The sequence below is a fragment of the Coenobita brevimanus genome, chromosome 50 (assembly GCF_032717465.1).
Source record: "Coenobita brevimanus isolate Jiangsu-jjx chromosome 50, ASM3271746v2, whole genome shotgun sequence".
Lineage (NCBI taxonomy): Eukaryota > Metazoa > Arthropoda > Malacostraca > Decapoda > Coenobitidae > Coenobita > Coenobita brevimanus.
In genome coordinates, this window is record NC_137003.1 from 12,786,954 (window position 1) to 12,812,301 (window position 25,348).

Below are 25,348 nucleotides of genomic sequence, written 5' to 3' on the forward strand. Positions count from 1 at the left end.
TTGTACTTAGGTCCTGAGGTTGACTCAGTCCTAAAACATGTCTCCGTTACACCTGTGATATAGCTTGCTCCTTATATGCTCGTTCATTATCGAACTGTTTATTTTTTTTTTTTTTAGCAAAGTAACCCAATCATATAACGAAGGATGCCTGTAACTATATAAAGTTAAAATGACTAAAATGAAACTTAAATTAATCACTAGTCTGACCGAGATTCGATTTTAGGCCCTCGTGCTTCGTAGGCACGCACGCTACCACTGAGTCAAAGAGAGGATCCCCGCTTTGCCCTTCAGCAATGTGGGCTTATAGACCCCATTACAAAGTGATTTACAAAGTTGTTCTTAGTTTTGTGGACCCAGGTTCATCTAGACGTGGAACCAGTAGGCTGAAGGATGAAACTACTTACTCCTGCATCCCAACATCCTCCTGTTGGTGGATAGGGAGGGATAGGGAGGGAGATAGGGACGTTTGTATAAATAGTAGGCAAAGCATCCCATTTACTCGTATATCAATCCCGCTACGTATACAGTAGGTGTCCCTTTCTGGCATATAAGATAAGAAAGCAGGGACTAACCTTGGAGATTAAGAACTCTGGCTGGTAGTAGTCATACACCACCACAGTCCCTGGCTTGACATCCTCCACGTCCACCTCTCTTATGACACGGAAGTTGACGCAGGTATCGGTGGCAGAGAGCTCGTCAATGTAAAAATTGATTTTGCTGCCGTCCACCTCAAAGCGCTTGATGTTGAGGTTGTACCTGAGTAACTGCTTGAGATCCTGCTTCTCAGGGATGTAGCCAGAGATGAGGTCCACCTCGATGACGGCCATGTTGGACTTGCTGTCGGGGAGGCGGTAGGAGGCGCAAGCGGTGATGCGCTTGGTGAGGCATCGGTTGTCTGGCACAGTGATGGTGTCGACTTTCAAGACAAAAGCGTCACTTGGCTCAGGGTCAGGAATGTTGTACCGCTGCACAGCCTGGTGACAAGGTTAAAATTAATGCCTATCGACAGCTCAGTGATGGTGTTAATGAAACAGTCAATGGAATTGCTTGTCTCAGTGTCAGGCATATTGAACTGCTGTGCAGCCTTATGTGTGAGTGTGTGAACGAGTGTGTACAGAAGCAAAGAATGATTGATCGACTGGTTAACGTAATGTTAACGAGAAAACACTAGATATATTTTATGATCTGTTTTAAGAAAAAAATACATCCCACAGTGATCGGGGTCAATATTAAGTTGCATTATGGTACCTCAAATTCTTGACTAACCTGGAGGATGGCGCAGCCTTGGCCGGCTACAGTGAGGTTTAGTGAGGTGGGCATGTAAGGAAGAGGCTCCAGCTGCTGCAGCAGTTTGTTGTTGTCTGTGACAGTGAAAGCAAACGAGTAGTTCCCGCCCGTCACAGTCGCCTGCACGTTGAGTGGTCCCTGATGCAAATGGCTCTCATAGAGGGCCATTGCCTGCAGAGCTACCACTGTGTCCTGTTAAAAGAAATCAGACTGTAGTGTTGTTGATGCTCTGTAGCGTAATTCTCACCACACACACACAAGTGTATGCACAAATATTGTTGAGATGTAACTCTGGTGTCTTTCCTTTCTCGAGTTTCTTTCGTTGCTAGCATTCTTCTAGCCCTGATTCAAAGAAGAATATAATAAATTTAGTTCCTGTTCATCCAGAATGGAAAGCAACTCTTCCTGAAGATAATAAACTGTGTGTCTGACCTGGGTGGAGTAAAAGCCTCCCTGGCCGTTCCTCTGTGCGGTGATCCACTTGACCACCTTCAGGGCATGCTGTCTCATGTTCTCGGGGTCGTGGGTCATCATAGCCAGGATGCCGTACCCGGCCGTCTCCACGGCGGCTGCCCGACTGTTGCCTGGGATCAGCAAAGGAAACTTGTTCAACTGTCATTGTTTTTATGCTAGAAACCCTGAATGACAAACCAGATCGTTTCTTGTAGCCCAGAGCACCATTTACTATACTGAGTGAAAACTGTAATATTATAACCAAATGGACGCCTGATAATTTAGTAGTATAAGACACTGCAGGTGGATGTGGCTCATAGGGGTATGCATCCGTTAACTACACGTGCTGTTAGATGCTTCAGTAGGTTGGTAACTGGTGGTTTTGTCATTAGTTACCATCAGTGTATATTTATTGCAATGCCATGTAATCTTACCCAGCAGACCATCAACTGTTTTTTCCTAATAGCTTTTTATGAGCCTTATAAAGGTTGAACAGGTACAATACGTTCCATGTGCCGGGTATGGGAATAAATTTCATAAGCAGTGGGTTTGGTATGCAAAAAGTTTCAGGAATGGAATATGAGTTTACATCCTGTGATGCATGTGAACATAGATAAGGCAAAAAGTTTCAGGAATCGAATATAAGTTTACATCTTGTGATACAGGTGAACATAGATAAGGCAAAAAGTTTCAGGGATCGAGTATGAGTTTACATCCTGTGATACAGGTGAACATAGATAAGGCAAAAAAATTCAGGAATCGAATATAAGTTTACATCCTGTGATACAGGTGAACATAGATAAGAGGTAATCTACTCAAAACTCATAAGTATTTCAGCTAAATTTATGTTTTCCTTTATGACACACTCAGTTTCAACAACTCAGTATTTGTTGTTATTTACAGGACAGAACAAGGCTGATTTATAATCTTCGGTATTATTAACCAGAATATTTGCAGCTATGGCAAGTACATTTACGTTAGCTGAGGTCATACCTTTATAACTGATAACTGAAGATATCTTGTAAGAGATGAAGGGTAAAGACGACCACGTACTGTACTGATCTATGTAACTATCAAAGCTTTCACGGACTGTCTGTGAATATTACCTGATCCTGGAGGCAGTTCCCAGTGTGTTGAGTTGGGGGCAACGATGGCCAGGTCCATCAGCTGCTGCACGGCTGCTGCGGCCTCTGGTAGTTTGGCCAGGGCCAGGGCGTAGGCCTTGAGGGCCAGTGTATAGGGGTGGCGGGAGGTATAAGCGGCCAGACACTGGGCAGCCAAACTAACCGGTGGACTGATTGGGTCCTCACCAGCCTCCAGCAGCGCTGCCATTACGTATGCCGTCAGGGGCGCCGGATTCAAGCTTGAACTCACTCCACCCTGTGGGGGTACTTCATTACTGACAGCTACATGCATTCCATCATCATTTGATTTGTGTATGTTCCTCTACCCTGTCGGAAGACATACATTATTACTGATGCATTATGTTGTAAGCAATACTTTTATAAGTGAACCAGATGCACACACTTGCCTGCAGGGCCTTGTTGAGTAGTTTGCCCACAGATATGAAGCAGCCATCCGTCCCCTGTTTCTGCAGAAGCCAGACTCTTGTCTCCTTCTGGCGCTCTTCATCAACCTGCAGGCATTTGTAAACATATTAATAGCATTATGATTATTGCTCAGGTAATGGCACTTAGCGATGAGTGAGGCTGGTCACTCTCATCTTAATTGTCAGGACCACCTTGCCTAGTCCTGGGCTTCTACGCTCCTCATAGGGCAACACAGGATGTGATAATGAATGAATGAATGAATAATTCTTTTGTACATTGAAAACCGAGTTCTCGTAACAATTTTACATAATAAACAAACAGCCTGAATTATAACTTCAATGAATATGCTGCCAAGATTAGTACAGTGTTCTTTCTTTTACAGTAGTGGGAGTAATCATGCCTCTGTACTTTGTTACTGACTCATTAAACTAAGCAGTGGGTGATATTTATCCTAAACAACGAAATGCCTCTAAGATATGGCCATGTTATTAAGATTTAGTTCATGAAGGAATAGCCAAGCCCCTAATTGCTGTGCATAATTTGTTAAACCTATGGTAGAGAGTAAGGTGATGCTGTACTTAGTCTCACTACCCCGCTTTTAAATGCACACCAACTTGGTATGCAGGTCAATTACATCCGACACTCACAGCTGTTCCATAAATGACAGATCAGAATTGGGGGTTTGCCTTACTGTAGCCCTGATTATAAAAGTAGCCTCAACACCACCGTACATACGCCTGGAAATCTATCTAGGCTAACACTAAACACTTATATTCTGTCAGGGGAAATCGAGGCTATCAATGACCTAATGATATTTTCCTCAGTATATAAAATCTTATCCTCTGCACCCACCTGAATGTAGGGCTGTGCCTGAGCAAAGGACTTTAGCACAAAGGCAGTCAGCCATGTGGAGCCAGAATCATCAGCATTTCCAAAGGCGCTGTATGAACCATCATATCTTCGGTATAGCAGTTCACGCTGGTACCCTGTCAAGAACAAAGGATGAGCAGTTGATATAATAGAATTATTCACATGCACATACACGCATGCCTGCACAAGCATTTATAAATACAAATCTCCTACTGAGCACTGGTTGGTAGAAATACAAGCCATGCCCTGTAGAACTTCCATTTCATATCATTATAGTGGACCAGGACCCCGGAATTACAGTTATTTACGTGTAAAGCCATAAATACACATAGATGAAGACTTTACCTGTTTTCATGAACCTGATGAGCTTGTCGCGGGCCTCCGGGGTGGTTTGGTTGGTGTTGTCAAGGTAACGCAGGACGTAGATGTTGGGGGCAAAGTTTACCATGTTCTGCTCACCACACCCATATGGCATTCTGATCAGGTGACCCAGGTTCTGTAACACACCCTCTGTTCTGTTATATGTTTACTATTACTATTACTCTAAGTTTCCTTTTTACAAAGCAGCTTTTTTTTTTTTTTTATCACCTCACCTTATTGTTGATTATAAAGGAACAAAATGTCACGAGCAAAAGTTCACAGACAGTTCCTGTCAGCTTTATGTTCATATTTCTCATTCCTGATGCTTTTGTTAACTGTTTCAAATTGCACAATATTTTATGCAAAATATTTTAGCAAAATATTTTATGCAACACCTTCCAATGTCAGAACCAGCATGGTAGTTTCAGCAAACATGACAAATTTTTTTTAAAATGAGTAAGTACTGGAGGGTTAGTGCCCCTCCCCGGAAACAAGTAACTAATAAAAACAAACAAGAAGACTCGGACAAGGACTGACCTAACGATGATGACCCAGGACCGGACAAAGGACTTGGTAATGGCAACGTGGAATGTAAGAGGAGCGAATGATGAGGTGAAAGAGAGAGAGAGAGAGATTGTCCAGGTGCTTGAGGGTGCAAAAGTGGATGTATGTGGAATGACTGAAACAAAATGGGGAGGAGAAAGTGTGAGAGAATGGGAGTATGGATGGGGTATATGTGCAGGAGTAGGTGAGAATGACAGGGCAAAGGAAGGAGTATGTATAGTTGTGGGTAAAAGATGGAAGAAGAGCATAAGACAGTATGGATCAGTTGCGTCAAGGATTGTGTGGGTAAAGTTGAAAGTTGGAATACAAATGTGGGTGATTGTGTGTGTATGCGCCAACGCAAGATCGTGCTAGCAGAGTGAGAGAAGAGTTCTGGACAAATGTGGAAGTGTGCATGGAAAGTTTGGAAGGAATGAGTGTTTTTGATCGGTGATAAGAATGGTAAAGTAGGGAATGTGAAGGTGGATGGAATAGTTGGTGAGTGGGGTGTGCCTGCTGAGATAGATGAGAATGGCAGTGCGTTAGTGGACATTTGTGCTGGGAGGGGGTTGGTGACAGCCAATACCCTCTTCAGGCATAAAATGATCCACAGGTATACATGGCGAGTGATGAGAAGAGTGGGTGGTGAACTGAATGAAAGGAAGGCAATGATTGATTATGTGTGTGTGGATGAAAGGATGTGAAGATGTGTAATGGATGCAAGAGCTTATAGAGGTTGGGGGAGTGGACTTTCTGACCACTACTTGGTGGTGGCCAGAATTAGGATACAAGTAAGATGGAGGAATAGAAGAAGGGAAAGACGAGAGGAAGGAGTAGTTGCAAGGAGAGTGGAAAGGTTACAAGAGGATGAGAAAAAGGCAGAGTATAAGAGGGAAGTGGGGGAACGATTGGGCAAATATGAATTGGAGCAGATGGGGGACATGGAAGGTGTGTGCAGGATACTTACAGAAGAAATATGTGCAGCATATGATCTGGTGTGTGGGAGGAAGAGAAGACGGAGGGGGGTGCAAGGGACAGCGTGGTGGACTGAAGAGGTGAGACAGGCTGTGGCACAAAAGAAGAAAGCATACAATGAATGGATGAGAAGTAGGGGCGTGGAAGAGGTTGAGAGGCGGAAGAGAGAGTTGTATGTAGAAAGAAAGAGAGAGGTGATAAGATTAGTAAGAGAGAGTAAGAAAAGATTGGATGAGGAATTTGGAAGGAATTTGAGTGTAAAGTGGATGGACTGTAAGAAGATGTTCTGGAAAGAGGTGAAGAGTGTAAGGCAGGGTGGAAGTGAGGTTAGCAGGGGAGTGAAAGATAAAAATGGTAGATTACTAGTGGAGAAGGGAGAAAAGTGAGCAGATGGAGAGAACACTTTAAGGAATTGTTGAACATACAGGATGGAAGTAATGCGAGTATAGGTGGCTGAGGAATGGCTGGGAGAAGGAAGGAGGTGAGAAGACAGGAAGAAATCAGTAGGATAGAAGTTGTGGAAGCAATGAAGAAAGTTAAATTGGGGAAAGCCCCAGGAATTGATGGAGTGTGTGGTGAAATGCTGAAGCATGGGGGAAAGAAAGTGGTAGAATGGATGTGGAAGATGTGCAGATTGGCCTGGGAGGAAGGTAGAGTCCTGGAGGATTGGAAGTCAGGTATAATTATTCCCTTGTACAAAGGAAAAGGGGAAAAAGAAGTGTGTGGTAATCATACGGGCATTTGTCTTCTTAGTATAATAGGAAAAGTGTATGGTAGGATACTTATTGACAAAGTTAGAGAAAGAACAGAGGAATTAGTTGGAGAAGAACATGGAGGCTTTAGGAAGGGAAGAGTTTGTGTAGATCAGATATTCATTCTTAGATCTTTAGTGGAAAAGTTTCTAGAGAAGGGAAAGTTGTATGCGGCTTTCATGGATTTGGAGAAAGCATATGACAGGGTGGATAGACAAGAATTGTGGAAAGTATTAAGAATATATGGGGTAGATGGAAAGTTGTTGAATGCTGTGAAGAGTATGTATGATGATCCTAAGGCTGCAGTGCGTGTGGATGGTGAACTAAGTGAATTTTTCTCTTTGGAGGTTGGGTTGAAACAGGGATGTGCCATGTCTCCATGGCTGTTCAATCTGTTCATGGATGGGGTAATAAAAGAGGTACAAGGCAGGGTAGTGGATGTTGGAGTGGCCCTGGTGAGAGAGGATAGTGTTTGGAAACTCCCTGTACTGTTGTTTGCAGATGATACTGTGTTGTTGAGTGAAGACGAAGGGGAGCTGGAAGGCTTGATGGATAAGTTTGGGAGAGTGTGCAAGAAACGGAATCTAAAGGTGAATGTAGGGAAGAGTAAAATGATGGTTTTTGAGAGAGGTGAAGTCAGTGAATGTACAGCGAGGTTGGATGGTGAGGAACTGGAAAATGTGAGTACATTTAAGTACTTGGGTAGTATGATGAGTAAGGATGGAGGTTTGGAGGGTGAAGTGCTTGAAAGGGTACAGCAGGGAAGAAAGGTTGCTGGTTCTTTGAAAGCAGTGATAAGAAACAGGGAAGTGAGCATGGAAGTGAAAAAGTTACTACATGACAGTATTGTGATACCAACTCTAACGTATGGAAGTGAAGCTTGGACATTGTTGGAAGGACACAAGTCAAGAGTGAGAGCAGTGGAAATGAGTTATTTAAGAGGAGCCTGTGGAGTCACATGGAGAGACAGGCTGACGAATGAGGATATAAAGAAGCGTTGTGGTGTGGATGTGGATGTGATAGGAAGCTTTATGAGGAACACACTGAGGTGGTTTGGCCATGTGGAGAGGATGGAGGGTGAAAGACTAACGAAGAGAGTGTATGTGAGTGAGGTGTAGGGGGGAAGAGGGAGGGGGAGGCCGAGGATGAGATGGAGGGATGGGGTGGAGAGGTATATGAGAGAGGGGGGTGTGAGTTGGGAGCAGGGCAGTGAAATGGTGGGGGACAGGACGATGTGGAGGCGATTTGTTTGTGGCCACCCCAAACGGAATTGAGGCGTCTGGCAATAGATAGAAGTACTGGAATTGAATTAAAATGGGTACTATGATGCAAATATTGGTAGCAAACCTCTAGAGAGAGAGCAAGGAGATCCCCCACAGCTGTGACCCATCCCCGCGCCGATCCCTCCACCAGGTTTATCGGCAGGGTCAGATCCCACGACTCAAGGGTGTCCTCGCCCGTTTGCAAGTCTGTGTGTAGTAATAACATGCAGTTCTCATAGGTAATTTGAATGCTCTCACATTCCTGCAAAACTAGGGGACCCACCCAATTTTCCAGTAATTTTTCATGGTGATATTTCAGTGACCAACATCTCCAGTTGATTAAGATGTTGATAACCTTACCTTCAGCGCAGATGTACTTTGTCCAGGTGTTCTCTCTAAGGAAGCCCTCGGCCTCTACCTTGATTGGCTTGATCAGAGCATCTCTGATGGATGAAAGACAGGCAAGACATTTTATTCATAAAAGCACCTGGTGGAGGGCGTCTTGTGCTGAAGAAGAGGGCATAAGTTGATGCCAATAAAATACATAAAGATTGTTGATCTTCTGCTGATTGGAGACCAGTTTATAGGGTTCACCTTCTCAGGTCGGGAAAAAATAATGTGTGGGGGGGTTATTTAGTTCCAAATACCCTAGAACTACAGTAGTGGGCACGAACCGTAAAACCTTTGCTATCAGTACAGAGGCGAATATAAGGTATTTTCATCTGCCCTTCCCACCTGAGCCACAGGGGTACCTGAACTAACTGTTGCCGCCGTGGCTGATTCTTTTCTTCAATTATCCTCGTTTTGTATAAAACAGATAGTTGTTTTGTTACGGGAAGTTTCCAGTTATGCAATGGAATCATTACACATGCAATGTGACCATTCATTAAACAGTCAAATAATAGCGCAGTGGAACTGCGGATAATGTAAATGTCCTGACATGACGACGTCACTCTTCTCTTAGCTGTGACTCGCGTGTCTGCTATATTATCTACTGTAATCTGCTGTATACGCATCTGTAACCACTTATAACTGTCTCCACAGCTATAATATTATTTTATACATGTAGTTTGAAAAAATGTGTAATGTCGATGACAGTTGAAGTCTTATCTCTTCACGGTAGAAATTCGGGAGAGGTAGAAAATTTTCATCAATTTTTTGTCTTATTTTATTTGGCGAGATGGTGGTTCTGGAAACAGCTGTTTGTTTTTAGGCTGATGTAATAATGAAGTTCTGTAAAGAAAAGTTCATATTTTCTTCAGTGTTTACTGTGTTTAAAAAGTGCATTTCAAAATAGCAGCTAAGAATGGACACTTCAGGTGTATACAATAGCAAGTAGTTGCACTTGAGGTTAAGATAAGCACCCCTTTCCAAACTATGCTTTTTGTTATGAACAGTGAAGTTTTGGAAGAATTTAAAATATGTGTTATGGGTCAGACTGTAATCTTCATTCATTCATGCTTATCCTTTCTACTTTCTCATCCTAGTGAGCTGTCCACTGTAGGGTAACATCGCCTCACTGAGCAGGATGGTCCTGCATGGACGATTCCAGGCCAGACAGACCGGAATGACCGTACTACTACCCTAGGTACCTGAAACTCTAAATTACAGCCAGCTCAGAAGGTATTCTGCACGACTGTCACACACCTGTTTTATGGCCTCAAGGTAATTCATTCCCTACTGCTTGGTCAAAGTAATGTAGACTTGAAATTGACTTAAGATAACACGATCAGGTAACACATCTCCTCTACTATCCTTACTAGTGCCAACTGTAACTTTATACGAACACACATAATAAATAATATATACTGTATACATTTACATATTATAAAATGCCTTGTGAATATTTAGTGAGCATGTGTATAAAATAGCGAAAAAGAGAAAACAATTAGCAAGTTATAATAAATTTCTCTTCTGTTGTTACCGTTTGCTCGTAATCTAGTCACCAGATTTACTGCTGTTACGGATTTCTTTTGTCCTACTGTTAGGAAAATTCATATCTGGTTATTTCATCTTGAGCAATAGAGCAGTATGTGGCGCACTGCATAACAGATTTGTTTTGACTAGCTGAGGATGGATCGGGGACCACCTTAATTTACGTCCTGATTAGCTGCCCAGGAAATATTTGAACAGCCTGCAATGCAAACTAAATACTGTACTTATAGAAATCGTACAGCATATACTAAAGGTGCACCGTCTCTGCCCTTACCGAAACCATCAGGTTCCTAATCCTTTGAATTAGGCCATGTGTTGTATAGATATATTCTCCTTACTTCCAGACAGGTTTAGTCAGCTTGGGAGAGACCCGTTGGTTAGGGTGCATCATATCCCCCCGTTTTTTGAAAACTTGATGGCAAGCACCTGTCCCTAATATAAATTTGTGACACTTTCAACAACAAATATGAATGCCAAGTTTCACTGGTTTTGAGTGGGTTCTAGAGGGTCCACCGAGCTCACGAAATTTTGTAATTTTTTTTTTTTTTTTCTACACATTAAAGACACGAAAAATTAGGTATTCAGGAAAGTGTAGACATGTTTAATTGGCTTTGATATTATGAAAGGACTCTATGGTAACTTATGAATCAATCAAAGAAAATATAAAATACTGTTCAGTGTTTACAGCTCTCTAAATAATTTTGATAATACAGAATCAAATATTGATAATCCAGGGAAAGCACAAACAGGAATTTAAAGTATTTTAAAGCACAGTTTAACATAAAATGCCTTAATAATCAGATTTAGCTCAGTAATATGTGTTACAATTGTCAAAATAAGTCCACATAGTATTACTTAGTAAACAGGCAGTTATTAATCTAAAGAAAGAAAATAAACAATTCAACATCTTAACATTTACGTTGGGTGATAACATACAGGTATTTGCACCACACTGTACAGCATACAAATTCAAAAGTGTCATCAGTGATACATGTATATTTGGAACATTTCCATAGATTTGGAGTCTGCTTTCTATCAGCCTCAACGACTTGTAGGACATTCTGATAATGTTCATTTCTGGCTGAACAAAGATAGTCTGTGCTTAGCTTGACATCACATTCGGCACTATCATTTACAACATTAAGACATTCTAAGTTGAGAAGTGACTCCTTGTAGGATGGATGTTCTGCCCAGTTTTCAACATCATCTGACAGAAAGGAAGTATTGAGCTGTAACAGATGAAATGTGTACCAGGAGTTTTTTTTTTTTTTTTTAAATGTGTCAAACTCTGGGCATAGGCTTCACAACCTGCTCCCAAGGCTCAGCAGTGCTCCTTAAGTACCATACACCTCTACATGGTACCATTCGGCGCTAACACTCACCGTCCATATTGAATACATGCTAGGGCTGTCTCGTACAGGACTGGTGTATTGGTATTAGCGGGGGTATTTTTACATGTCGGCGGGTCTTCTAGTAGGCCGGCAAAGTCTGTTTTTATGAATTCAAATCCTTGAACTGTTCCCTGCCCCAGCGGGGATTTGAACCTGGGTCCGGTAGGACTGCAGGCAGCCTCTCTAACGATTGAGCCACCGCCTCCTGCTAATGTTGTTTCTGATGATATATAAGTGGGAAATCTTGGTTTTCCAATGCCTGATCCAAACCTGTCTGGTCTGGGTAACTACATCTGGCTTCACAGCCAGTAAGTTGCTAACAAGGGCTCTCTTGGCTTCCAGGGATACCTTTTCAGTGAAGAGTGCCAATGGTATCATCTCAGCGGTAAGGTACCACAAATGTCACTTGAATGCCTTGATAGCACTGTTCGCAATGTCAGAGGACACATATTTATATTACAGCAAATCTTTGTAGACGTTTAAGTCACTCAGTGGGGCATCTAAAGGTGTAGCACATGTCATCCACCAGGTGGAGTATAGCAAAGTAACAAAATTCACAAACTCTTATTTTTTGGACTTGGTGTTTTGTAGTAATTGTTCCACCTGGTAACATTTCAATCTGAAGTTCAATCTGAAGTTAATTGAATAAAGTAACTTAGACATCCATCGAGCTTTGTGCAGAGCACCAGGTTGCTTTAATGTGAATTCCCTTCCATCTTGATATCCATTCAAAACACAAGACAGAGTTTTATAAATTACCGATAATCATCTCTTTTCTGATAAGGCTTCCACCAGCAATTTCAAGAACTTTTGTACGAAAGACCTAATCAGTTCTTGTGCTTCATGAGAGTATGGTATCTTAGATAAATTCTGTGGTTCACCGTGTAGCAGAAAGGAGAAGTTCTTTTTAAATCTTGAAACCAGCAAAACTTCAGGTGATTTAGACATTTCAATCTTCAAACAGTGAAGACATGATCAAGAACAACTTCTCCAGCGTGATGTCTGCAAGCAGACCATAGCAAGGCACGGCCCAATTTTTCTTTAATCTTAATGCATGCAGCTGAGACATACCCTGTGTTTGAGGCAGTGCTATCAAATGACAAATTGACAACTGCATCTGCACAGTGCCACTGTTCCAGAAGATTTGTTGTGAGTTCACTTATTATGACCCCAGATCTACGATCAGTACCTGGTTTGTAAGAAGGTACTCCAAGAAGCTTTACCGCATGTATATTCCCTACAGCAACAGTGACATGTTCCTCAGAAACACTAGGACTAGATACTGAAGCTGCAAGTTTTGAGTCCCAGTGTAATGTAGTGAGCTTTGGAGGTATCCAGTTCTTCGTATTACTTGTGGAGATCATCTCCGCAACTTGTCCTCGGGACCTGTTAGCAGTGGCGTAAGATAATAAAACATATTCCGTATTACCACCTGCTTCTTCCATTACACATCAGGTAAATGCTGCCTACTGGGAAGGGGTAATTTTCATTCTAGTTGCAAATGACACCAAGTTAGGGGGCTTTAAGATATCACGGGGTATAAAGACTGATATTCCTTTTTTGTGCATTTATGTGACAGGTTGAACAAGCTGAAAAGATTCATCATCTTCATCAGAATCGTCACTAATTATGTTTCAACTGACAGTCTGAGATGTAGAGGACTTTTCCTCTTCACACTTGCGTTTTCTTTCATTTTTTGCAGAGATTCGGGCTTCCTTACGTTTTTCCTTTGCAATTTGGACTTTATCAAGGCCACCAAATGTGGCTTTGCGATCAGTTTTCATTGACTTGAGGAATTCAAGATCTTCTTTGTTTTTTTATTAAGTCTCAACATTTGTCGGCCAAATAACAAATGTTTCACCTATTTTTTTCTGCATATTTTCAATTTTTTCTAGGGAAGCTGGGTGTTCTCTTCGATCTTTTGGCATTGCTCTTATCTTTACATATTCATCTAGTAGGGCAATGATCTTTTCTATTGCTTTCCTGAATGTTATCATTGGAATATTTACTTTCTTGTAAAAATTTTCCAATTGTTCCATGACAAGTTTTGCTGCCTCCCACTTGGTGTGATGAACTGGAGAACCCTCTTCTGTGTGCCATATTAAACATCTTAGAATTGCATGTTGGAAGTCTTGAGCCAGTTATAATGGCATCATCTCTAGTAATGGCATTTCCAAGTCCATAAACACTTTTTGATTTTCTTGTAGCCGCTGGCTACAGGTTTAAGGAAGAGCTATTATCCATCTGTATTCTGTAATGGCCATTTAGTACGTCACCAGCTAATCAGTGAAGAAGTCAAAGGATCTAAAGGCCAAGGTAAACTAATGAGTTTCAGGCAACTGATAGGTGAGCCCTCTCAGTCTGGGAAGATCATCGAGGCGGTGGCTCAATCGGTAGAGAGGTGGCCTGCAGTCCCAACGGACCCAGGTTCAAATCCCCGCTGGGGCAGGGAACAGTTTAAGGATTTGAATTACATTAAATCAGGCTTTACTGATCTACCAGAAGATCCGCCGACAAGTCGTAAAAATACCTCTGCTAATACCAATACGCCAGTCCTGTATGAGACAGCCCTAGCATGTATTCAATATGGACGGTGGGTGTTAGCGCCTAAGTGGTGACATGTAGAGGTGTATGGTATGTAGGAGGACTGCTGGGCCTTGATAAAAGGCTGTGAAACCTATGCCCAGAGTTGGACACATAAAAAAAAAAAAAAAAAAAAACTCACACTAGTTCAAACCCTGTGAGCTCATAGAAGTTTTTGCTCACAATGGAAGAATAAAGGCCTGTGGTGCTCCTTGCCGAGCTTTTATAATTGATGTATGAAACTGAGCACTATTACTACACTGCTTGAGAGGCGTCCAATATGAAAAAATATTGTATCTTAGGCATTTCACTACCACCGTATGTTTATAATACTATGCCTTCGAGGACCCTCTAAATCTTCTTCAATCTGTCCCATACTTTCACACATTGATTAAGTTCATAATGAAACATTTTTAAACTGGGGACAAGGTAGCTTTCCCACACTGGGGAAACTGATGCACCCTACTGTTGGTGTGAAGGGAACATCGAATGCAATCAACCCCTCCTTCACAGTTTTCTAAACTGAATAAAACATCTCGGGTCGTGAAGCACTTGCTGCTATGGAGGACTCCCGGGCTTTGCCCTCTAATCTCAAGTTTACAGTTACACGGGCTCTGTTTCAATGATCTAGCATTTGCAACAGAATGGCTGAATGTATGGGGACTCTGTTTACTCAGCCGACTGCACAACATAACTCCGGTGCCAACAGTGCCAAACTATATTATTATATTCATTTATAAAATGTCATGATTGTGTGTTGAAGATTACCAGTTTTCAGAGATTCCTGTTTCCCCCGCCTGCCTGGAGTTTTTTCGATTACACACGACTGCCTCAGTAACTATGCATTAGTTTGTAATGGTTTTTGCACCATTGCAAGCAGAATTGTATATCAATGCCTAATATAGAGATTTGAGGAAAGCATGATTTTGTGTGATAATTGACTTTAAATGAGAGCAGTTTTTCAACTGCACCTCTTGCTGCTCAAAATTGACGAATAGCTGCCTCGACTCCGGACAACCCCCAATCCACGTGCTCCATGTATATTTAAATCCAATAAGCACAATTATTAGGGGCCAAAACACACATTTAAAAAATTTCTGTTCACATGAAATTGAAACAGGACCATCTGTGACCTAATGGAAACCATCCTGTCAAGTTTCATTGCAATCCTTTTCCAGTTTCGGCTGTGCTATACACACAGGCAGACACTTGCAAGGATTATATTATATTTGATTATTAAAACATCGGAACTAAACCAGTTAACACACTAACTCATTAATTTTCTCAACACAAATAACTTTAAATACCTCCTTGCTGGTGCAGTGTCCCCGTCCCCACATTCCTGCTGATTCTGCTGATCCACAACAGCTGTCACAGAGATGTTGACGTCAGTGATCACCGTGGGTCTGATCTTGACTGTGAGCACTGTCTTGTCCTGCGGTGGCACACAGGTGCTCCTCTTGCCTCGCTGCTTTCCTGCTCCTGGCCCCACCACCCCGGCCTCGTCCAGGATCTCATACTCAGAACTTTCCTCCAGAATCAGACTTACCTGTGGAATTATGGATCTTAATGGAAGATAAAAGACAAGGATTAGTTTGTTCAAGGAAAAATGGTTTTATTATCTTAGTCAAGGCAAACCTGGTTATATTAGTCAAATGTGATGATCGTAGTCAGGGCAACTAAGTAAGCTAATGCTAATGGTCAGACACTGGACTGGGGGTGGTTGTCTAGGCAGCAAAAGAGTATAATGATCATATAGTGATAAATTCATATTCCGAATTGGTTATGACATTTTTTTTTAACTAACCGGCAGTGGCTGGTCGAGATAGTTGAAGACTGACATCTTGACAGGCAAGACTTCCCCGCGCTTGATGGTGGGTGGGAGGGTGAGATCAACAAAGAAGGGCGTGAAGGTAGTGATGGTTTCCCTGCTGGAGAGACCAACGCCCTTCTGTGGGTGGACGCACACGGCCTTGCCCACCCACTGTGTGATAGTGTCGGGCACTGTCACTGGCTGCTCACTCACTCCAGATGCTCTGAAACCATCCATCATTATCATCATCATCACCACAACTGTTGTCTTTTTCTTAACCTTTTCTGACATGTATATCAGGCACGAGGGAGTCAAACAGGAAAAGGAAAAGTACAAAAGTATAACAATCTACAGCAAAGTGACCCGAGGTCAGAACACCTCGCCCGCGCTGACTGGATTAGGGTTAGAGTCACTTAGGGTGAAAGGAAATTATGTTAAACGAAGTTTTATGACTTGGAAAATAGCACTATTACCAAAAGAAATGGCAGTTTCTGGGATATGAATCTTTAAAATTTGACTGACCTTGAGTTTGTCCATACAAGGTCATTCAAGGTCAGATGGTCCCAACAGAATCTCCATATGACTTCCTATTAGTAGTTAATAGTAACCATGTGCCTATCTCTCACTGTCTGGGTGATTTAAGCAGTAAAAACATGTGGCCTTGACATTGACCTTTCAACTTAACCCAAGGTCAAATGTAATGATGCCAATAGAATTCCCATAAAAGACTTTCTGTTAGTAATTAAGAGTAACCATGTGTCTATTTCTCACTGTTTGTCTCCTATGGCACTTTGAAAAATTTGCTCCATACATTTATCATTGGGTCCCAGATTTGGATTCCCCCCCCCCCCTTCCACCCTTACCCCTGGTGGATTTCCACCAAAAACTAATCACTTCCTGAGTTCTCCTGTGCAAAGTTGGAAGATGATCCATTCATTGGTTCAACAGTTAATTGATGCACAGACTCACAAATAAATAAATAAATGCCAACGATCACATATGCCCCTTCTGCAATCAGATGTGGACGGAGTAAACAACATAGCTATTAGGATAAATGGGCCACTCAACCATTCACTCATGCAGTTTGGAAATATACTCTAGGCAGAGATTTACTGACATACAAGGAATCATTTCCCTGCAATAACTGTGATTCTGTTTCTTAGATGCAGAAGCATCTTACAGAATGTTTCTCCATCTGTGTTTCGCCATCAAGGTACTTAACTGGTGTAAAACTTTTGCAACTTCACTAAAGCACCGCATTAGGTCCATGAAATTCCAGCTTCACACCCACATTAGTGAGGCCCTATATTAACACTTCTTACACCATGTGGAGTCAGATTGACCCCAACACATTTTTATAGTGATGCCATTCAGCCACTTATTGTTTTAGGGATCTGGCGAACAATGACTTAGTATGTCTTTGGTCGTTGTATAAGCACGGAAAAAATGAGTGGAAAGACTCTTATAGTTCAGGAGTTAGGAGGGCGCAAACATCACTGGGGGTCGTCCGGTACCCCACCTAGCATTCCATGTATCTTTATTTTTTCCAGATTCTAGATATTATTGACCATGTCACTGAATGTTGAGATGTTCTACAGTCAGCGGAGAAGAATCGCAGAAGATCCTCCCATTTCTGATGCTGATAATGACACCTGCAGTAATGTATCTGATGGTAAAATCATTCAGGGGTTTTCTGATTACAAATACGTCAGTCATGATTATGTTTATGCTTTCTTGTTTTGTAAATCATTCAGTGGTTTCCTGAATATAAATGTCACTCTTGTTTATGTTCTGAACATAGATTCAACCAAATTTTTCACGTCATTTTATTTTCATGATTTTTTTTTTTTTTGCCTATGGTATTATAACTGATAATACATTTATTGCATTATGTTACGGGCATGCTGAATGATTCAGAATGATGTAACCAAAATATATATGTCACATTATTCATTACAAATGCAAACTTCAAAAAAAATGTGAGGAAAATCATAAAAATTATACCTTCATTAAACACACACACACACACACACACACACACACACACACACACACACACACACACACACACACACACACACACACACACAATAAATAAATAAAACACAAAAGGGACACATGGTGGATTGGTTACACGTGCCGTGTTCTTGGCAACATATGTACAAAAATTAACATTTGCAACTTTGTTCATATGGTAGAACTTCTAAAATTAAGTTGGGGTCTTTTAAGACCCCTCATGGCGTTTCGGGTTACATTTTTTTTCACGTGGCGTACGAAGGGGTAAGGCCTGATTGCTTATGTATCCATCTGAAACTTTTTAATTTGATTCACAAGAGAAAAAGGAGAGAGGGAAGAATATCTCCAGCTTACTTGTTCCTCCCGTAAAAATTTATCTGAGTTGGGGCAGAGAAGTGATTGCAAGTTTGTGAAATCGACCCTTGGACAATAAACTGGGCTAATTTCCTATGATGCTTGACAGAAGTAAAAGGACTAAATTGTGGTGTAATAAATTCAAAAGTTCCCTACAAAATTTTGAATGTACAGCCTTGTGAGACCATGACAACTGACAATGTGAACAGCCCTGAGTCGTTGTAATTTCCTTTCTTTGTAAACCATTGGCTCTAATACCGCTCTCTTCTGCACCACTCCCAGAACACCAACTATTAACTATTCCTTTCTACATCTCATAAAACTATCAACTGCGGCATAACAACTACCTTGGAATAATGTCTCAGGCAAGTTCGTCTTCAAACCATCAATTTCAGGGGCACTGGGCTCCACAGCGTTCGGGGCCACTGCAACTACATCAGATACCAATGGTTGGGACTTGCATAACACTGAATTATAATGTAGTGTTTCGCCACATCACTGACTCCAACTACATACTCTTTCTACATCTCTGACTCCAACTACACGGTCTTTCTACGTCTCTGACTCCAACTACATGGTCTTTCTACATGTCTGACTCCTACTAAACAGTCCCTCTAAATCTGACTCCAACTAAACATTCTTCTACAAAGCCACACGTCTGTCTTCCCATCAAACAGTCCCCCTTCCTCCCATATCAGAAGTCTCTCAACACTTCTCTCATTAATGCCACTGAATCTTCTCCGTCATTACTTCCAACTCAAAAATGTCATGGCAACTTACGGCACAATGAAGATGTTCCACAGCCAGGTCTCAGGGAAGTTGGTCCGAGGAGTGTCACTTCCCGAGACGTCGGGCTCAGCATCATTCTGGTCCGATTCTTCAGCAACTGATTCCAAGTCAGCAAGAACTAGTGAGACTGGCTGCGGCACTGGAGGTCTACTCTGGAACGCTCCGGCAATCCCAGGATGTGGCAAAGAAGCCAAAGGTGGTCTTGGTCGAACTGGTGAGCCAAAGACTGGCACTGAAAACCCAATATCCTTTACCCTTTTGATGTAAGTAATGTTAATTTTTAAAGTTTTTCCCTGCATTCATCAGTTTTATTCAACTGGCTTCGAGTACTTAAGTATGGGATTTTTAAGTTTACCATCAGATTAGTTTTCAACTTTGGAAAGATCTCGAATGTTGAGAAGGGATGAAAACTTTGTGTCTCCATCTTCTTTTTGAATTCATAACACAATACAAACAGGTAGGAAACCAATGAAAAATAAGAATGGAGGATGAAATCTACCAAAAGGGAAAATCTTTACCAAGGCAGGGTAAACCAAAAGTGTGAATTTACTTGTAGAGAGAGAGAGAGAAAAAAAAAGAACGTTAAGGGGATAAACTCTGAAGCTCCTAAAGTCAGAATACAACACACTCTGATTTTCACCACTTCAGTGAAAATACAAAGCACTCTGATTTCACTACTTCCAGTCAAACTACAGCCCATTCTGATTTCACCACTTCCAGTCAAAATAGAACGTACTCCGATTTCACCACTTCAGTCAAAATAGAACGTACTCCGATTTTACCACTTCCAGTCCAAATACAACGCACTCCGATCCTGCCACTTCAAATTTCATTACCTGTTTCCCCTCTCGTGCAAGGTCGTGTTTCCAGTGTGTAGTTGGTGAAGACGTAGACTCCAGCGTTCTGAGGGAAGAGATTGATGTTACTGGATGTGATGTTCTGTTAATTTGGAAGAAAAATGAAAGAAAAGAAAGAAAGGAAGTAAAAAAATAAAGTGGAAGGGAAAAGATAGGAAAAAGTAAATAAAGAAAGACGTAAATAGAAAACAAGAATGAATGAATGAAACAAACAGAAAAAAGAAAATAACACCTTTGAATGACTAGGCTTTATAAAACAATCTATTTTTTCCAAGTCTTAGCCTTCCCCAAGAAAAGAACCCGCAATAGTCAGTGCATAACAAGGTTCCCAGTTGTATGCTTGGTAAGGAGAGACAAGGCTTAAACAATCGGAGTCCACCAGTCTGACCGGCCTGAAAATTTAAACTGTGATTCCTTATGTTGCAGACTGAATGTGCTAACCATTGCACCACAGCTCCCCCATGATTTAAGTATTTCGTGTACAGTGAGTGGGAAAAGCAAGCCTACCACTCCCCTATGCTTACTCTTTATTTAGGGCATGTTATGGCCCACGGTTCTTTCTTCCTTCCATTAAAAAAAAAAAAAAAAAGTCTCACTTTCCACCCTGACGCATGATATCAGAGAGTATGACCAATGGAACGGAGAAACATACCCGGCCTCTCTTTCAGCTGAAGCATAGTAGTCAGCAGGGGAGAGTGAGAAGGCAGAAGAGATGATGGACAAGTTTTTATTCCCCGTCTGACATCATATCATATAATGCTATACCGAAATCTTCACTAAGGGTATTTTTTAAGCATTAACTCTATATACGGCCAGGAATAACTTGGCAAATCTCCTTTAGAAATGGAACTTTATGCAGACATCCTCTTTAATTTACTTTGGATTTCTGAAGGTGAATAAACAAAAAGGAGACTTATTAAGAGGACATTTTGTTTATGTGAATTCGAACATTGTATTATACAGGATATCAAAGAACAACTGTGCCAAACTGCATATGAGTATTCGTGGGCTGATGTAGCGTAGCATATGCTTTATCAATGAGTCCCATTTTTCGTAGTTCACCATCATCATCAATATCAACATCATCATCATCATCATCATCATCATCATCATCATCATCATCCATTTCAAGTCCACTGCCAAACAAAGGCCTCCCTCAGTCTTTTCTACGAATTCCTTGACTGAGCCAATCTCCGCCACGTTTTGCCTGCAAGCTTCTCTATCCCATCTCTCCACATCCTGTCTAGCCTTTTTATGCTACGCCTGCATTCTCTTAGAGCCCAGTTACTCAGCTTCTTGCTCCATCGGTTATCCTTTATTCTTGCTACATGACCTCCGCACCTCCAGTTCTGTTCGTTTATAACTTCTATCTTATTTACCAATAATTACTGACGCCACAGACAAAGAGGATCTCCCCAGTGGTGTGGACAAGCTTTCAGTTTCGATAATTATTATCCGTTTACTATTATTCTCCTCCCCCCCTTCCCCGCTGGACCCGCCACTGACCTACCATATATTTATGACAAAAGGAATTGAAGAGTCAGTCTACTCACATCGAACATCTTCAGTGTATCCACGTAACCATCGCTCTTATAGAGTCGGTGTCGACCTGTACCAAAGAACATACAAAAAAGTATCATTACCAGATATGTGTGAAGTCTGGAGGAGGAGAGAAGAAGAGGGAGACCAAGAATGTGAAGGTGGAATGGGGGGATCCGATACATGAAAGAAGGGGTTTTGGGCTGGAGGGAGGGCTGGGAAATGACAGAGGACGGGGACATGGAGGCGATGTTTTTTGTGGCCACCCATTACGGGATTAGGGCGTTTGGCAAGAGATAGATTTAAGTCACAAAGGAAAAGTTAGCTGCCTCCAAAACCATACTGTCTGCTTACTTTCTAACCATATCTATGGCTGATGGTAGGTCTAGCACAAAGTCATAAAGCCATTTTTTTAATATACTTTTTTACCACTTTAAACTCTCTCTCTCTCTCTCTCTCTCTCTCTCTCTCTCTCTCTCTCTCTCTCTCTCTCTCAGACACACACACACACACACACACACACACACACACACACACACACACACACACACACACACACACACACACACACATTTTTTTTTGGAGAGTGACCTACAAAACCCAAAGACCTATACATCTGGAAACCGACTCCCTAACCGTTCACACCTAAGAAGACCAATAGCTAAACCCAAGCAAAGAGTCTCACAGAATTTCCACTAATGGGGAAAATACCTCAAACACCAGTGCAAAACAAAAACCTGTTTTCCGGTCTTAAGGTGGATGCTCAGAGTCTTTATTTTTTTAACAAGATGAGGAACATTTTGCAATGACATTCCGTGCTTTCTAGAAAAGCTTTGATATTGTCTTCCTCCTGTGGGGTTCGTACACGTTGCATAATGACACTAAACGAAATAAAAACGAGGCTACTCATTATCACCATCTTCATCATGACCTTTTTACTGATGGATAAGATAAGATAGGATACAGAAAACAAGGAAAGCACAGACACTGGCGACCTACGAGTATTACCAACATTTAAAATTTAATAGCTACCTCCTGGCTGATGCTTGTTTTTATTCTGGCAGTATTTTTTGTCGTTAGTTTGTTGTCTCTCAGATGGGTCCATTTTGAAACCGTCCGCAAAGTTGAAAAGAGCTTCCAGGTTGATGGGGTCTGGTTCCTTTGTTAGCAGCTCTACACTCCGGTCCACCACACCTAAAAAGATAAGTAAATTAATACATAGGATCGATAGATATATAAATAAATAGACAGCAAAGATAAATAAATAAATAGGCAAATAAATACAAAAATAAAATAAAAAAGACTTACGGCCATATTCTCGATTGTTTTGCAGTCCTCCTGCCATCTCGTATGTAAGTATATTTCTCAAACTTCCCATTCATATTCTACTCGTACACTCATATTTGTTTTTTGATACTGAAATGAAATAAATATCCAAGAGAATATTAACTTACGAGATAACTTATATAAACCATACTTCTTCTACTTTGATTTGGTCTAGATATTTGTCCTTTTCAGTTTCACAGAGCTCAGTGGGTAGAAAAAGACAATGCAACAGCTCTACAGGCTTTCCATAGCACTTATTCGTGATTAGCGCCCTAGTCTTGTGTTAATCTATTCTTACAGCTCAGCATTCGAGACTGGGAGATGGCAATTTTAGGCCAAGCTGTGTAAAACGAGTGTAGGTGGGAAAAATGTGCTAAGGAGCGTCAGTAGTGGACGAAAATTTAGGCCTTCGACCTGGACCTATCAACTGCACGTGAGTCATTGAAGCAGGTAATATACTTTGACTGAGTCTCAGTCTTCCCCTTAAATACAACCCAATATATCCGCCTGACGTCCCCAATGATGCTACTGGGAGAACAAGGACAGGAAGGAAAACAAACCAAATCCACCAGTCTGGCCAGCCCATTGATTTTTTTTTTTTTTTTTTTTTTTTTTTTTAGGTTAGATTACTTTTGACAGCTAAAGGCAACAGTTGGTTAAAAATATGCACTTAACTGACCAAACCATGTTGTGACTATATGCAGTTTTACCCTAACTGCTATGATGTTCCGGGTTACCGAAAATCAGGAGGAGGAGCCGAACTTTTGCAGGGGATTGTGCATGGGTACTGCAGTATCCCCACAGCAACAAGGGCGTAGCCAGAAATTTTAAAATGGGGTGGCCAAGCATTACAGGGTGGTCCAAGGAAAACTCTTTAGGAGGGGGCCAGGGTATTGTCTTGGAAGTTTGTGTTGGCCAAGAATAGTTCAGAGGTGGCAAGTGTCATCATGGTCACTCCTCTGGCTTCGCAATGCAAAACAGAGGGTCTCGAACTCCTAGACTCACTCTCATATGAAGAAAATCGTTTGGAGTTATCTAGGAATGCATACTTATACCAACCATGAGGGGATTAAGACATCATTGTAGTGAAAGGGTTAAGGAAGAAAACTCACCTAGACTGCACACAGACTCCTGTTCTGATGTCAGTGTGAGAGCTGCGGTGTCGCCTGGTTGTGCCCTTGGAACAGACCACTTGAGGGAGACATCATGCTCCAGGCACCTATCCACCTTTAGCTCTCTTGTGTCCGACACCACCTCACGGTCATCTCGGGTGTACCATACCAACACCTGCAACAAAAGCAATCTATCTATTAATCTATCTATAATCTGTCTATCTATCTACATCTGTCTATCTTTATGTTGCCAGACGCCTTTAATCAAGTACTGCGTGGCCACAAACAAATTATTTTACGTCTCCCTGTCATCTGTCTCCTTCCAAGTCACATCTTCCTCTCATATCTCTCCACACCACCCCTGCATCTCATTATTGGTCTCTCTCTCCTCCTCCTGTCCCCTTCTACGCCACTCACATACGCTCTTCTAATCAATCCCTCATTCTCCATCCTCTCCACATAGCCAGACAACAAAAATATGCATTGTAAAAATACAACGAATGCAGGTTCTCCACTCGCTCGTTACCAGAGTCGACCAGAGCGGGCAGGTTTCACGAAGGGGACCATGTTATCAAGTGTGACTGCATAAAGATGAAGCATGTGGAAGCCTATCATTGCTGGTTACCCTCACTGAAGCCTACAAGAATTTGCTGAATATAGGAAGAACCCTTTATACAATGATTCACTGAGCAATTTCCTTTCATAACGATCATCTGTTTTACCACCCTTTCCCAAGATACGATTGGCCCATCCAGGTTTGACAGTCGCCATGATGGAGGAAAATTACCATAGTTCCCCGTTCCCGTTTTTTTTTTCTTAATCGTCTCTTAGGTGCATTTTGTCAGCTTGTGTGTATATGTGTGTATGTGTGTATGTGTGTATGTGTGTATGTGTGTATGTGTGTATGTGTGTATGTGTGTATGTGTGTATGTGTGTATGTGTGTGTGTGTGTGTGTGTGTGTGTGTGTGTATGTGTGTGTGTGTGTGTGTGTGTGTGTGTGTGTGTGTGTGTGTGTGTGTGTGTGTGTGTGTGTGTGTGTGTGTGTGTGTGTGTGTGTGTGTGTGTGTGTGTGTGTGTGTGTGTGTGTGTGTGTGTGTGTGTGTGTGTGTGTGTGTGTGTGTGTGTGTGTGTGTGTGTGTGTGTGTGTGTGTGTGTGTGTGTGTGTGTGTGTGTGTGTGTGTGTGTGTGTGTGTGTGTGTGTGTGTGTGTGTGTGTGTGTGTGTGTGTGTGTGTGTGTGTGTGTGTGTGTGTGTGTGTGTGTGTGTGTGTGTGTGTGTGTGTGTGTGTGTGTGTGTGTGTGTGTGTGTGTGTGTGTGTGTGTGTGTGTGTGTGTGTGTGTGTGTGTGTGTGTGTGTGTGTGTGTGTGTGTGTGTGTGTGTGTGTGTGTGTGTGTGTGTGTGTGTGTGTGTGTGTGTGTGTGTGTGTGTATACTAATTCTGCTAATATAGTGAATTATTAGTGAGAGTTTCACAAAAAATGAATTATCGCCAAAATGAGTGGCAAATATTAAGCTCAGTGCCCCTGCAATTTTCTCTCGTTTTACCTGCAGATTTGAATCACACTTACGACAGAATATTGAT

At 41.7% G+C, this 25,348-nt stretch overlaps 1 protein-coding gene across 1 annotated transcript in view; it reads right to left on the reverse strand.

Annotated features, from left to right (window-relative positions):
* LOC145399864 (alpha-1-inhibitor 3-like) overlaps positions 1 to 25,348 on the reverse strand; it is a 40,954-nt gene that overhangs the window by 834 nt on the left and 14,772 nt on the right. Inside the window, exons 10-25 of the mRNA XM_080272445.1 lie at positions 23,768 to 23,942; positions 22,362 to 22,523; positions 21,344 to 21,399; positions 19,770 to 19,836; positions 18,925 to 19,165; positions 15,769 to 15,997; positions 15,269 to 15,510; positions 8,413 to 8,495; positions 8,138 to 8,259; positions 4,506 to 4,656; positions 4,143 to 4,276; positions 3,272 to 3,376; positions 2,847 to 3,120; positions 1,720 to 1,871; positions 1,267 to 1,479; positions 573 to 974 (exon numbers count right to left, since the gene is read on the reverse strand). Of these exons, the coding sequence (XP_080128571.1) occupies positions 573 to 974; positions 1,267 to 1,479; positions 1,720 to 1,871; positions 2,847 to 3,120; positions 3,272 to 3,376; positions 4,143 to 4,276; positions 4,506 to 4,656; positions 8,138 to 8,259; positions 8,413 to 8,495; positions 15,269 to 15,510; positions 15,769 to 15,997; positions 18,925 to 19,165; positions 19,770 to 19,836; positions 21,344 to 21,399; positions 22,362 to 22,523; positions 23,768 to 23,942 (2,808 nt within the window). The remainder of the gene's footprint in view (positions 1 to 572; positions 975 to 1,266; positions 1,480 to 1,719; positions 1,872 to 2,846; positions 3,121 to 3,271; positions 3,377 to 4,142; positions 4,277 to 4,505; positions 4,657 to 8,137; positions 8,260 to 8,412; positions 8,496 to 15,268; positions 15,511 to 15,768; positions 15,998 to 18,924; positions 19,166 to 19,769; positions 19,837 to 21,343; positions 21,400 to 22,361; positions 22,524 to 23,767; positions 23,943 to 25,348) is intronic.